The 15,789-nt window shown below is 40.1% G+C and overlaps 1 protein-coding gene across 1 annotated transcript; it reads right to left on the bottom strand.

Moving 5' to 3' along the window:
- Positions 1-15,081: 15,081 nt before the first annotated feature.
- Positions 15,082-15,543, bottom strand: LOC117097330 (40S ribosomal protein S26). Its single transcript, XM_033235167.1, has one exon. It carries the CDS (start codon positions 15,502-15,504, stop codon positions 15,157-15,159), a length of 348 nt encoding a protein of 115 aa, XP_033091058.1. The 5' UTR covers positions 15,505-15,543; the 3' UTR covers positions 15,082-15,156.
- Between the last annotated feature and the right edge of the window lie 246 nt (positions 15,544-15,789).

Raw genomic sequence — 15,789 nt, 5'->3', positions numbered from 1 at the left:
GAAGTCCCCTCTGCTTTAATCCTTACCAAAAAAGATTAGTTTACTTATTTTTTCTTTTCTGTTTTCTTGCTCTCACCTTGCTACTCCCACTGTTGCTCAGTGGAGCTCTCATTCTATTTTGTAGAATGAAGGTTACCCTGATTCATAAGTCAGGAATAAAAGCCAATTATAACTAAATGTGTTATAATGTTGTCTTTTGACACTGTTGATGTATGCTTGGATTGTTTCTAGATTTGACTATTACTCATAAAGCTACGATGAACATCCTTGTTCAAGTCTGTACAGACGTATGCCTTACTTTTTCTTGGATAAATACCTAGTGTGGCATGGGAGATATATGTTTAGTCTTTAAGAAACTGTCAAAGTGTTTTCCAAAGTGAATGGACATTCCCACTGGCAGCGTATGAAGGTTGCAGTTCTTCTACATCCATGTCAACACTTGGTGTGGTCAGTTTTATTTATTTATTTACTCATTTACAGAAATTTTTATTGTGAATTAAAACATTCCTAAAATTTATTATCTTAACCATTTCTAAGGGTATTGTCAGATAGTGTTAAATATATTCACGTTGTTGTGAAACCTATCTCCATAACTGCCTCATCTTGCAAATCTGAACTTCTCTATATATTAAATAACAGCTTCCACTTTGTTCTGTCTCCCCAGCCCCTGGCAACCATCATTCTTTCTGTCTGTAAGAATTTGAAAACTTGATTTCTTTATTTATTTATTTTTGAGAAGGAGTCTTGCTCTGTCGCCCAGGCTGGAGTGCGCTGGTGTGATCTTGGCTCACTGCAACCTCTGCCTCCCAGGTGCAAGCGATTGTCCCGCCTCACCCTCCTGAGTAGCTGGGATTACAGGTGTCTGCCACCATGCCCGACTAATTTTTGTATCTTTAGTGGAGAGGGTTTTTGCCATGTTGGCCAGGCTGGTCTCGAACTCCTGACCTCAGGTGATTCACCTGCCTCAGCCTCCCAAAATGCTGAGATTACAGGTGTGAGCCACCGAACTGGCCTGAATTTGAATACTTCAGATACCTCATGTAAGTGGAATCATGCAGTATCTGTTCTTTTGTGACTGGCTTATTTCACTTAGCGGATATCCTCAAGGTTCATCTATGTTGCAGCGTCTATCAGAATTTCCTTCTTTATTAAGGTAGCATTATATTCCATTGTATGTGTATTCCACATTTTGTTTATTCATTCATGTGTCGATGAACATTTGGGTTCTTTAACTTTTTGGCTTGAAGAATCTGATGTAATGGTCATACTCATTATTGAGTATGATGAATAAGGATGCTGTGAACCTGGGTGTGTAAATGTCTTTGAGATTCTGCTTTCAATTCTTTTGGATATATACACAGAAGTGGGTTTGCTGCATCACACGATGGTTCTAATTTTACTTGTTTTAGTAACAACTAAAAGTGTTTTCCAAAGCACCATTTTACAACCATACTAACAATGCACAAGGGTTTCACCTTCTCCACATCCCTGCCAACACCTGTTATTTTCTGTTTTTTTTTATAGTAGCCGTCCTAAAGAGTATGAGGTGATATCGCATTGTGTTTTAATTTGAATTTCTCTGACAATTATTGATACTAACCATCATTTCATATGCTTTTTGGCCGCATTTGTATATGATCTTTGGAGAAACGTTACCCATTTGTTAATTGGGTTATTTGATTTTTTATCATTGTTAAATTGTACATTATATATTCTGGATATTAACACCTTATCAGACATACATGTTTTGCAAATATTTTCTCACATTCCGTAGGTTGCCTTTTCCTTCTGTTAATTGTATGTTTCTTTGTTTGTTTGTTTTGTTTTGTTTTGTTTTTTACCAGGTTCTCACTCTGTTTCCCAAACTGAAGTGCAGTGGCATAATCATGGCTCACTGCAACCTCAAACCTCTGGGCTCATGAGTTCCTCTTGCCTCTCAGCACACCAAAATTCTGGGATTACAGGAATGAGCCACTGTGCCCAGCCTTGATTGTGTCTTTTAATGAACAAAAATCTTTAAGTCTGATGTATCCCTATTTGTTTTCCTTTTGTTGCTTGTGCTTTGGGTGTCAAAACGATTTCATATCAAAGAAATCATTACCAACTCCAATGTCACAAAACATTTTCCTTGTGTTTTCTCCTAGGAGCTTTATAGGTTTAGGTATTACATTTAGGTCTTTAATCCATTTTGAGTTAATTTTTATATATGGTATAAGGTAAAAGTCCGACTCTTTTTTTTTTTTTTTGAGACAAGGTCTTACTCTGTTGTTGCCCAGGCTGGAGTGTAGTGGCATGATCATACCTCACTGGGGCCTTGAACTCCTGAGCTCAAGGAATCCTCCCATCTCAGTCTCCCAAGTAGCTGGGACTATGGGTATGAGCCACCAAGCCCAGTCTCTTATTACTTATTTATTTTATTTTATTTTTCTTGCCTAATCACACTGGCTAAAACTTCCAATACTACGTTGAATGGAAGCAGCAGGAATAAGCATCCTTGTCTTGTTCCTGATCTTAGAGGAAAAGTTTTCAGTCTTTCACCTTGAGTAGGATATTAATGATGAAATTTTCATATCTGGTCTTTGTTATATTGAGGTAGTTTCCTTTATTCCTAGTTTGATGAGTGTTTTTATCATGAAAGGGTGTCGATCTTGCCAAATAGGTTTTTTGGTTTTGCGTCAATGGAGATAATCATGTGTTTTTATCCTTTATTCCTTTAATGAGTTGTATTACATTTATTGGTTATCATATATTGAACTATAGTGTATTCTAGAAATAAATGCATCCTTTGGTCAGGGTACATTATCCTTTTAAAATTCTATTGAATTAAGTTTGCTAGTATTTTGTTAAGGATTATTGCATTAATATTCATCAGGGATGTTGGTCTTTAGTTTTCTTTTCGTATGGTGTCTTTACCTGTCTTTGGAATCAGGTTAATTATATTGGCCTCACAAAATGAGCTTGGATGTGTTCCTTCTCTTTAAATTTTTAAAGAAAAATTTGGAGGAGGATTGTTGTTGATTATTTTTCAAATGTTTGATAGAATTATTCAGTGAAGTCATCTAATCCTGGGCTTTTCCTTATTGGGAGTAGTGTGGGTTTTTTGGTTATCGTTTTTGTTTCTGAGAGAGTCTCACTGTGTCACCCAGGCTGGAGTGGAGTGGCACAATCTCAACTCACTGCAACCTCTGCCTCCTGGGTTCAAGTGATTCTCAAGCCTCAGCCTCCCAAGTAGCTGGGATTACAGGTGCTCACCACCATGATCAGCTAATTTTTGCATTTTTAGTAGAGATGGGGTTTCACCATATCAGCCAGGTTGGTCTCAAACTCCCAGACTCAAGTGATCTACCCACCTTGGCCTCCCAAAGCACTGGGATTATAGGCATGAACCACTGTGCCCAACCCTCTTTTTTGTTTTTTTTCTTTTTCAAAAAAAGAACATTTTAAGTCTTGTCCTTAGAAACTATAAAGATTGTACGTGATTTGGAAGTGAGACTGTACCAAACAATGGTCAAAGAAGAATTACCCACTCTATGCCTTCTCTTTTGTCTGGTCCCTCAGAAATATAATGTTATCAGCTGTGATTGCTGCCTCATGTTATTTGTATCCAAGTATTCGCCATAATTTACCTCCCTCCCACATAACTTCTAGACCTTTTTCACATACACATCTCTCAGGCTGGGTAGGAATACTGATGCTCTGTGCCGTGTTGACTTTTGACTGGCATATCCATTTCAGCTAGGATTTCAAGACACTACGTCACCTATTATAGAAAAACTCATTTCCTTTCATGATCATACCCTAATAATCATCTTCCTAATTAGCTCTTTAGTATTGTACATTATTTCTCTAATATTAACAACTAAATTAACCCATCTAAGCACCCATTTGCTATACCTCATTTTTCCCTTGATTGCTATATCTCATTTGTGGGTAAAGAAAATGTTGTGACTAGATTTTTTTCCCCCAACTATTAAATCACAGGGTCTTGGCCCACTTGCCCAAGTAACTGCACATGATTCAGAGATCTTTCAAAAACCAAACTGCTAGATATTTTGGACTCATGTCTTACAAATTGATGAAGCATCTGCAATACAGGTCTTCAAAACACGGCTTCTGCTTTCTTTTCTTACAATCCAATCTTTTGTCTTTTTCTGATGCTCTAGCCTGGACAGCCTCAAGCCAGAGGATCTGTTGGGAAGTTTTTAATTACTGATTCAACCTCCTTGCTAGTTATTGGTCTATTCAGATTTTCTTTTTCTTCAGGATTCAGTCTTGGCAACTTGTGTGTTTCTAGCAATATTTCCATTTCTTCTAGGTTATCCAATGTATTGGTATACAGTTGTTCATAGTATTCATTTTGTCTTAGTCTGTCTTTTGTGGCTATAATAGAACACTTAAGGCTAGGTCATTTATAAAGAAAAGAAGTTTCTTTAGCTTATGGCTTTGGAAGCAGGGAAGTCCAAGATGGTGGCCACAACTGGTGAGGGCCTTGAGCTGCTACATAGCATAGCAGGTAAGGGGAAGGAGAAGAAAGCCATGTGAACAGAGACAAGTACAAAGGGCTGGGCTGGCTTTATATCTACTTGCTTTTGAGATAACTAACCAAGTTCCTAGAGAATAGCATTAGTCCATTCGTGAGGGCTCCACCTCTGCAACCCAAACACCTCTTACTAGGCCCCACCTCCTAACACGACTGTGCATTAAGGAATTAAGGTCCCAACACATGAACTGTTGGGGGACATAGTCAAACCACAGCACTCTTATAACCCTTTTCATTTCTGTGGCATCAGTTGTAATATCTCCTATTTCACTTCTGATTTTAGTTATTTGAATCTTCTGTCTTTTTTTCCTTAGTTAATCTAGGTAAGAGTTTCTCAATTTTATTAATCTTTTCAGCTCTTAGCTTTGTTGATTTTAGCTTCATTGATTTTTAAAATAATTTTTCTATTCTCAATTCTACTTATCTCTGCTCTAGTCTTCATTGTTATTTCCCTAAGATGGTAAATTTTATGCTATATTCCTTTTTTTTTTTCCTGCCACAGGATCTTACTCTGTCACCCAGGCTGGAGTGCAGTGGTGTGATCATGGCTCACTGCGACCTCAATCTCCCTGTCTCAAGTGATCCTCCCGCCTCAGCCTCCTAAGTGGCTGAGACTATAGGTGCACACCATCATGTCTGGTGAATTTTTAAAAATATATTGTAGAGACAGGGTTTCTCTGTGTTGCCCAGGCTGGCCTCAAATTTCTAGGCTTAAGTGATCCTCCTGCTGCGACCTCCCAAAGTGCTTGGATTACAGGCTTGAGCCACAATGCCTGGTCCTCAATGATCTTTTAATTCTAAGGTAGTCATTCAAAACTCTTTAAGAATTCACTTTGAGTACATTTGTCTCCTTTACTTTACATGTTCATAGCTCTCAAATGTTTGCACTGATCTGCTGTTGGAATTCTGAGTCAATTATTCTCACCTTTCTGTAGGAGAGGCAGCACTATCAAGGGACTGAAGTGTGATGAAGAGATATGCTCTCAAGTATTTTTCAAGTTGACTTTTTCATCATCACGTTTTCAGATATTCATCCCACCAAAAAAAGGTTGTTGTATGAAATGATATTGTTCTCTTAAGTTTTTAAAAAGATAGCATTTATAACATTATCATAGATACTCATATGTTTAACTTTGGAGATTTATTTTTCAAGAGCTTTATTTATCAACAATAAAACCAGCAATGATGTTACACTACCTCAGATGGCTTTAGGATGCTGATTGTATTGTTGAAATTATACAGTCTAAACCACGGATGTGACTACTTTTACACTAGTACTTAAAAAAAACTAAAACCCCTCTTTGATAAAACAAATGAAACCTAAAACACTACTATGTACTGTATAATAGATAACAAAAATGTTTCAAGACAATTAGACTTAGGTGCAATTTGAAATACGTTTTTCTCTTTGATTCTTAGTGATTACCAGTGTCAGGTTCTTCTCTGTTTTTGCCTTCAAAACCAGAAATTCCCTTTCTTTCATCTAATTATTCGCATTATAAACTATATCACTTTGAACACATCCAATAACTCCAACTCCACACAGTGGCTTCATCTGCAATTTAAAGCTCCATGTCTCTCATTATTCCTGTTGAAGGCTATTGCTTCAATGTAATTTATTCAATGTTTTTATTCAAAAGATATTATTAATTGCACATCAAACTATGTGCCAAGGCTCTGTACAGGAGACAGAATGGTGAATGGGAAAAATGTAGTCACTCTCGTGGAATTTATAGTCTAACTGGGAAGATAGATGTTGAAGAAGCAATTGTAAGGTTGATGAGTATTATAAAAGGGATTCAGAATGTTTGTTATGGGAACATTTCTTTTACCTCTGGGCTTCAGGAGAATAAACCACTGGGTTAAAAACTATGACAATATTTCCTCTCTGATTTCCTACTCCTTGCAACCCCAAAAGAAAGATTTCACATAGGGAGTATCTGTATTAAGAAAGAGAAACAAGTCCCTATGAATATTTTTTTCTTCCTTTTTAAGAAAATAGAAACATCCCTTTTAGCATTAGGCATATTTCTAGCTTACAGCTGCTCACTACTAAGATTAGGTATTTATAACATTTCTGTTAATTTTCTCTTGGTGGCTATAGCTGTTCTTCACATTTTATAAACTATTACTGTTTGGGAGATACTTAGAAACAAACTCAAAAAATGATTACATTCTTAGTTTTTAAACAATAGTTAAGGCAGTTGTTAGGTCATATCTACAAATGGGTTTCATGGGAGACTTGAAGAGATTTTGTTGGTCTTAGATTTCTTGAAATGCCTGGGAGGTCTTACAGAAAAGACCCTGTTGACTCTAACGCCACGTTTACAAGTCAACAGTACAGAAGCATTTTTGCTATGAAAGTCATTTGGCGGATCTACAAGCACAGTTCAGCCTGATAGGGAATAAGTAAATGAATGGCTTGATATCTTCCAAAGAATCAATGGGCCAACCTTAACCCCAGTGTTAACAGCAGCCTGAAAAACGAAAAAAGTGGGTCACACCTGGTTAAAAACACCAAAGAGAGATACTACTATTCAAAAGGGTATACTACTTTTCAAAAGGATAACCTAGCATTATCTTTTAACCAGGACTAGGCCAAAAATAAGATAAGTTACGGATTTTCATGGAGAATCCTAATAGTAATTATGACAGGCTCAGAGACCAGCTCATTTATGTGAGTTCCTTTTTTTCTGTCACCCTCGTTCACAGAAGAGGGGAGAGGGTTTTAGCACTCAAGTCTTCTCCCAAACGCAGCCTCCTAACATCCCTCCTGTAAAGGGAAGAGTCTGTGAGACCAAGTTAGCATTTCTTTTTTTTTTTTTTTAATTATTATACTTTAAGTTCTAGGGTACATGTGCATAATGTGAAGGTTTGTTACATATGTATACTTGTGCCATGTTGGTGTGCTGCACCCATCAACTCATCAGCACCCATCAACTCATCATTTACATCAGGTATAACTCCTAATACAATCCCTCCCCCCTCCCCCCTCCCCCCTCCCCCCTCCCCATGATAGGCCCCGGTGTGTGATGTTCCCCTTCCCGAGTCCAAGTGATCTCATTGTTCAGTTCCCACCTATGAGTGAGAACAGGCGGTGTTTGGTTCCTGTTCTTGCGATAGTTTGCTGAGAATGATGGTTTCCAGCTGCATCCATGTCCCTACAAAGGACACGAACTGATCCTTTTTTATGGCTGCATAATATTCAATGGTGTATATGTGCCACATTTTCTTAATCCAGTCTGTCACTGATGGACATTTGGGTTGATTCCAAGTCTTTGCTATTGTGAATAGTGCCGCAATAAACATACGTGTGCATGTGTCTTTATAGCAGCATGATTTATGATCCTTTGGGTATATACCCAGTAATGGGATGGCTGGGGCATATGGTACATCTAGTTCTAGATCCTTGAGGAATCGCCATACTGTTTTCCATAATGGTTGAACTAGTTTACAATCCCACCAACAGTGTAAAAGTGTTCCTATTTTTCCACATCCTCTCCTCCTCTCCAGCACCTGTTGTTTCCTGACTTTTTAATGATTGCCATTCTAACTGGTGTGAGATGGTATCTCATTGTGGTTTTGATTTGCATTTCTCTGATGGCCAGTGATGGTGAGCATTTTTTCATGTGTCTGTTGGCTGTATGAATGTCTTCTTTTGAGAAATGTCTGTTCATATCCTTTCCCCACTTTTTGATGGAGTTGTTTTTTTTTTCTTGTAAATTTGTTTGAGTTCTTTGTAGGTCCTGGATATTAGCACTTTGTCTGATGAGTAGATTGCAAAAATTTTCTCCCATTCTGTGGGTTGCCTGTTCACTCTGATGGTAGTTTCTTTTGCTGTGCAGAAGCTCTTTAATTTAATTAGATCCCATTTGTCAATTTTGGCCTTTGTTGCCGTTGCTTTTGGTGTTTTAGACATGAAGTCCTTGCCCATGCCTATGTTCTGAATGGTATTACCTAGGTTTTCTTCTAGGATTTTTATGGTATTAGGTCTAACATTTAAGTCTCTAATCCATCTTGAATTAATTTTCGTATAAGGAGTAAGGAAAGGATCCAGTTTCAGCTTTCTACTTATGGCTAGCCAATTTTCTCAGCACCATTTATTAAATAGGGAATCCTTTGCCCATTTCTTATTTCTCTCAGGTTTGTCAAAGATCAGATGGCTGTAGATGTGTGGTATTATTTCTGAGGACTCTGTTCTGCTCCATTGGTCTACATCTCTGTTTTGGTACCAGTACCATGCTGTTTTGGTTCCTGTAGCCTTGTAGTATACTTTGAAGTCAGGTAGCGTGATGCCTCTAGCTTTGTTCTTTTGACTTAGGATTGTCTTGGCAATGTGGGCTCTTTTGTGGCTCCATATGAACTTTAAAGCAGTTTTTTCCAATTCTGTGAAGAAACTCATTGGTAGCTTGATGGGGATAGCATTGAATCTACAAATTACCTTGGGCAGTATGGCCATTTTCATGATATTGATTCTTCCTATCCATGAGCATGGTATGTTCTTCCATTTGTTTGTGTCTTCTTTTATTTCACTGAGCAGTGGTTTGTAGTTCTGCTTGAAGAGGTCTTTTACATCCCTTGTAAGTTGGATTCCTAGGTATTTTATTCTCTTTGAAGCAATTGTGAATGGAAGTTCATTCATGATTTGGCTCTCTGTTTGACTGTTACTGGTGTATAAGAATGCTTGTGATTTTTGCACATTAATTTTGTATCCTGAGACTTTGCTGAAGTTGCTTATCAGCTTAAGGAGATTTTGGGCTGAGACAATGGGGTTTTCTAAATATACAAACATGTCATCTGCAAACAGGGACAATTTGACTTCTTCTTTTCCTAATTGAATACCCTTTATTTCTTTCTTTTGCCTGATTGCCCTAGCCAGAACTTCCAACACTATGTTGAATAGGAGTGGTGAGAGAGGGCATCCCTGTCTTGTGCCAGTTTTCAAAGGAAATTTTTCCAGTTTTTGCCCATTCAGTATGATATTGGCTGGGGGTTTGTCATAAATAGCTCTTATTATTTTGAGAGATGTTCCATCAACACCGAATTTATTGAGAGTTTCTAGCATGAAGGGCTGTTGAATTTTGTCAAAGGCTTTTTCTGCATCTATTGAGATAATCATGTGGTTTTTGTCTTTGGTTCTGTTTATATGCTGGATTACATTTATTGATTTGCGTATGTTGAACCAGCCTTGCATCCCAGGGATGAAGCCCACTTGATCATGGTGGATAAGCTTTTTGATGTGCTGCTGAATCCGGTTTGCCAGTATTTTATTGAGGATTTTTGCATCGATGTTCATCGGGGTATTGGTCTAAAATTCTGTTTTTTTTTGTTGTGTCTCTGCCAGGCTTTGGTATCAGGATGATGTTGGCCTCATAAAATGAGTTAGGGAGGATTCCCTCTTTTTCTATTGATTGGAATAGTTTCAGAAGGAATGGTACCAGCTCCTCCTTGTACCTCTGGTAAAATTCAGCTGTGAATCCATCTGGTCCTGGACTTTTTTTGGTTGGTAGGCTATTAATTATTGCCTCAATTTCAGAGCCTGCTATTGGTCTATTCAGGGATTCAACTTCTTCCTGGTTTAGTCTTGAGAGAGTGTAAGTGTCCAGGAAATTATCCATTTCTTCTAGGTTTTCTAGTTGGTTTGCGTAGAGGTGTTTATAGTATTCTCTGATGGTAGTCTGTATTTCTGTGGGGTCGGTGGTGATATCCCCTTTATCATTTTTTATTGCATCTATTTGCTTCTTCTCTCTTTTCTTCTTATTAGTCTTGCTAGCGGTCTATCAATTTTGTTGATCTTTCAAAAAACCAACTCCTGGATTCATTGATTTTTTGGAGGGTTTTTTGTGTCTCTATCTCCTTCAGTTCTACTCTGATCTTAGTTATTTCATGCCTTCTGCTAGCTTTTGAATGTGTTTGCTCTTGCTTCCCTAATTCTTTTAATTGTGATGTTAGAGTGTCAATTTTAGATCTTTCCAGCTTGCTCTTGTGGTCATTTAGTGCTATAAATTTCCCTCTACACACTGCTTTAAATGTGTCCCAGAGATTCTGGTATGTTTTATCTTTGTTCTCATTGGTTTCAAAGAACATCTTTATTTCTGCCTGCATTTCGTGATGTACCCAGTAGTCATTCAGGAGTAGGTTGTTCAGTTTCCATGTAGTTGTGTGGTTTTGAGTGAGTTTCATAATCCTGAGTTCTAGTTTGATTGCACTGTGGTCTGAGAGATAGTTTGTTATAATTTCTGTTCTTTTACATTTGCTGAGGACTGCTTTACTTCCAACGAGGTGGTCAATTTTGGAATAAGTGTGATGTGGTGCTGAGAAGAATGTATATTCTGTTTATTTGGGGTGGAGAGTTCTATAGATGTCTATTAGGTCTGCTTGTTGCAGAGCTGAGTTCCATTCCTGGATATCATTGTTAACTTTCTGTGTCATTGATCTGTCTAATGTTGACAGTGGGGTGTTGAAGTCTCCCATTATTATTGTATGGGAGTCTAAGTCTCTTTGTAAGTCTCTAAGGACTTGCTTTATGAATCAGGGTGCTCCTGTATTGGGTGCATATATATTTAGGATAGTTAGCTCTTCCTGTTGAATTGATCCCTTTACCACTATGTAATGGCCTTCTTTGTCTCTTTTGATCTTTGTGGGTTTAAAGTCTCTTTTATCAGAGACTAGGATTGCAACCCCTGTTTTTTTTTGTTCTCCATTTGCTTGGTAGATCTTCCTCCATCCCTTTATTTTGAGCCTATGTATGTCTCTGCATATGAGATGGGTCTCCTGATTACAGCAGACTGGTGGGTCTTGACTCTTTATCCAGTTTGCCAGTCTGTGTCTTTTAATTGGACCATTTAGTCCATGTACGTTTAAGGTTAATATTGTTATGTGTGAACTTGATCCTGCCATTATGATATTAACTGGTTATTTTGCTCATTAGATGATGCAGTTTCTTCCTAGCCTCGATGGTCTTTACACTTTGGCATGTTTTTGCAATGGCTGGTGCCAGTTGTTCCTTTCCATGTTTAGGGCTTCCTTCAGGGTCTCTTGTAAGAAAGGCCTGGTGGTGACAAAATCTCTAAGCGTTTGCTTATCTGTAAAGGATTTTATTTCTCCTTCACTTATGAAACTTAGTTTGGCTGGATATGAAATTCTGGGTTGAAAATTCTTCTCTTTAAGAATGTTGAATATTGGCCCCCACTCTTTTCTGGCTTGTAGAGTTTCTGCCAAGAGATCTGCTGTTAGTCTGATGGGCTTCCCTTTGTGGGTAACCCGACCTTTCTCTCTGGCTGCCCTTAAGATTCTTTCCTTTATTTCAACTTTGGTGAATCTGGCAAGTATCTGTCTTGGAGTTGCTCTTCTCAAGGAGTATCTTTGTGGCGTTCTCTGTATTTCCTGAATTTGAATGTTGGCCTGCCCTACTAGATTGGGGAAGTTCTCCTGGATGATATCCTGAAGAGTGTTTTCCAACTTGGTTCCATTTTCCCCCTCACTTTCAGGCACCCCAATCAGACGTAGATTTGGTCTTTTTACATAATCCCATACTTCTTGCAGGCTTTGTTCATTTCTTTCTCTTCTTTTTTCTTTTGGTTTCTCTTCTCGCTTCATTTCATTCATTTGATTCTCAATCGCTGATACTCTTTCTTCCAGTTGATTGAGTCAGTTACTGAAGCTTGTGCATGTGTCACGTATTTCGCGTGTCATGGTTTTCATCTCTGTCATTTCGTTTATGGCCTTCTCTGCATTAATTATTCTAGTTATCAATTCTTCCACTCTTTTTTTTTTTTTTTTTTTTTTTTTTTGAGACGAGTCTAGCTCTGTCGCCCAGGCTGGAGTGCAGTGGCGCGATCTCGGCTCACTGCAAGCTCCGCCTCCTGGGTTTACGCCATTCTCCTGCCTCAGCCTCCGAGTAGCTGGGACTACAGGCGCCCGCCACCTCACCCGGCTAGTTTTTTGTATTTTTTAGTAGAGACGGGGTTTCACCATGTAGACCAGGATGGTCTTGATCTCCTGATCTCGTGATCCACCCGTCTCGGCCTCCCAAAGTGCTGGGATTACAGGCTTGAGCCACCGCGCCCGGCCTCTTCCACTCTTTTTTCAAGGTTTTTAGTTTCTTTGCACTGGGTACGTAATTCCTCCTTTAGCTCTGAGAAGTTTGATGGACTGAAGCCTTCTTCTCTCACCTCGTCAAAGTCATTCTCCATCCAGCTTTGATCCATTGCTGGCGATGAGCTGCGCTCCTTTGCAGGGGGAGATGCGCTCTTATTTTTTGAATTTCCAGCTTTTCTGCCCTGCTTTTTCCCCATCGTTGTGGTTTTATCTGCCTCTGGTCTTTGTTGATGGTGTCGTACTGATGGGGTTTTGGTGTGGATGTCCTTTCTGTTTGTTAGTTTTCCTTCTAACAGTCAGGACCCTCAGCTGGAGGTCTGTTGGAGATTGCTTGAGGTCCACTCCAGACCCTGTTTGCCTGGGTGTCAGGAGCAGAGCCTGTAGAAGATAGAATATTGCTGAACAGTGAGTGTACCTGTCTGATTCTTGCTTTGGAAGCTTCCTCTCACGGGTGTACTCCAGCGTGTGAGGTGTGGGGTGTCAGTCTGCCCCTAGTGGGGGATGTCTCCCAGTTAGACTACTCAGGGATCAGGGACCCACTTGAGCAGGCAGTCTGTCCGATCTCAGATCTCAACCTCGGTGTTGGGAGATCAACTGCTCTCTTCAAAGCTGTCAGACAGAGTCGTTTGTGTCTGCAGAGGTTTCTGCTGCTTTGTTGTTGTTGTTGTTGTTGTTTAGCTGTGCCCTGTCCCCAGAGGTGGAGTCTACAGAGACAGGCTTGAGCTGCTGTGAGCTCCACCCAGTTTGAGCTTCCCAGCAGCTTTGTTTACCTACTTAAGCCTCAGCAATGGTGGGTGCCCCTCCCCCAGCCTCACTGCTGTCTTGCCATTAGATCACAGACTGCTGTGTTAGCAATGAGGGAGGCTCCGTGGGCGTCGGACCCTCCCAGCCAGGTGTGGGATAAAATCTCCTGGTGTGCCCGTTTGCTAAGACCGTTGGTAAAGCGCAGTATTGGGGTAGGAGTTACCTGATTTTCCAGTTGTTGTGTGTCTCAGTTCCCCTGGCTAGGAAAAGGGATTCCCTTCCCCCTTGCGCTTCCCAGGTGAGGTGATGCCTCGCCCTGCTTCAGCTCTCGCTGGTCGGGCTGCAGCAGCTGACCAGCACCGATTGTCCGGCACTCCCTAGTAAGATGTACCCAGTACCTCCGTTGAGAATGCAGAAATCACCTGTCTTCTGTGTCGCTCGTGCTGGGAGCTGGAGACTGGAGCTGTTCGTATTCTGCCATCTTGCTCCACCCTCCCAAGTTAGCATTTCTATTTAATTCATATATTTTTTGACTGACAAGGAAAAAAGATAATAGACCTGGAGTAATCAGGCTGTACATTTGAGTGAATGTCAACTCCTTATGGTAGAAAGAGCCCCGAACTGGCCATGTATGGTTAGCTCATGCCTGTAATCCCAGCACTTTGGGAAGCCAAAACTGGCAGATTGCATGAGTCCAGGAATTCCAGACTAGCCTGGGCAACATGGCGAAACTCCTTTTCTACAAAAATATTTTAAAATTATTCAGGTTTTGTGGTACGTGCCTGTGTCTCAGCTATTTAGGAGGCTGAGGCAGGAGGATCACCTGAACCTGAGAAGGTAGAGGCTATGAGCCATGATCACACCACTGCACTCCAGCCTAAATGATAGAGTGAGACCCTGTCTCAAAATTAAAAAAAAAAAAAAAAGAAACAACAACAAAAAAAGCCCAGAACACTGGGAAATGAGAAAATGTCTTAATTTCTCTGTCTGTCTCTTCTTGTTTTTTGTTTGTTTGTTTTCTGTTTTTTTAATGGACTGAATTAGAAGGCATGGTAGTTCATACCTGTAATCCCAGCACTTTGGGAGGCTGAGGCTAGGAGTTTGAGACCAACCTGGGCAACATAGCAAGACCCTGTCTCTACAAAAAATTTAAAAATCAACCAGGCATTGGCCAACGTGTTGAAACCCCGTCTCTACTGAAAATGCAAAAATTGGTCAAATATGGTGGCATGCACCTGTAGTCTCAGCTACTTGGGAGGCTGAAGCAGGATAATTGCTTGAACCTAGGAGGCAGAGGTTTCAGTGAGCCAAGATTACACCACTACACTCCAGGCTGGGCAACAGAGCAACTGTCTCAAAAAAAAAAAAAAAAAAAATTAGCCAGGCATGTTGGCTTGTGCCTGTAGTCCCAGAAACTTGGGAGGCTGAGGAGGGAGGATCAGTTGAATCAGGGAGGTTGAAGTACGGGGACCCATGATCGTGCCACTGCACTTTAGCCTGGGTGAGAGAGCATGACCCTCTCTCAAAAAAAGAAAAAAAAAAAAAAGGTTTAACATCTGACATTTGTATAATTTGAGATACTTTAAAAATTCAGCTTCTGATTAGTGGTCTGGGATGGGAATGGGGTGGAGGCATGTGGACTGGGGTTAGGGATAGGAGTGTGGGTTGAGATGTGTTTTCTTTTTTTTTTTTCTTTCTTTTTTTTTAAGTACAATTTCCATTTTATTTTTCTCCAGAGAATAGTCTGTCTCAGTCTTTAAGGACTCAGCTCCTTACATGGGCTTTGGTGGGGGACGTGGGGCAGCACCCGCAGGTCTAAATCGGGGAGGGGGTGTTCGGTCCTTGCGGGCTTCACGAGATCGATTCCTGACTACTTTGCTGTGAATTGCACAACTCACACAGTAATGTAGCTTCACATACAGCTTGGGAAGCACATAGGCATCAAAGACGCTCGCTTCAGAAATGTCCCTGACCGCTGCGGCCTCCACTATGTTTCGAATGACGAATTTCTTAATGGCCTTGTCCTTGGGCACGCATCGGGCACAGTTAGTGCAGCGAATAGGCTGCACATGGCCGCGGCCCTTTTTGGCACGACCGTTGTTCCTTCTTTTCTTTGTCATTTTGGACGTACGGACCAAAAAGAGCGAGATGTGTTTTCTAAAAGCTCCACTCATGATTCTGCTGGGGGACGAGTCATGTTCTACTCTAAAATGCTCAGGGATGTTTCAGGAAACACAGTTAATAGCCCACAAGGAATACATCTGTACTACCTGTACAAGTTTTACACTACATGAAGTTTTACAACCTGTGCTGAAAATACAATATTTGTTGTTCTTTCCTCCTATCTCCCGAAAGCTAATCTGGTTTGACCCCAGGGTTATATATAGTAATCACAATGATAAAGT

Source organism: Trachypithecus francoisi, unplaced genomic scaffold, assembly GCF_009764315.1.
Source record: "Trachypithecus francoisi isolate TF-2019V2 unplaced genomic scaffold, Tfra_2.0 Lachesis_group15, whole genome shotgun sequence".
NCBI classification, from domain to species: domain Eukaryota; kingdom Metazoa; phylum Chordata; class Mammalia; order Primates; family Cercopithecidae; genus Trachypithecus; species Trachypithecus francoisi.
Note: the sequence above shows the minus strand (reverse complement) of the source record. Positions and strands in the feature narration are given on the sequence as shown.

Excerpts from the sequence above, each read along its gene's own strand:
- LOC117097330 (XM_033235167.1), bottom strand. The coding sequence starts at position 15,504 with ATGACAAAGAAAAGAAGGAACAACGGTCGTGCCAAAAAGGGCCGCGGC.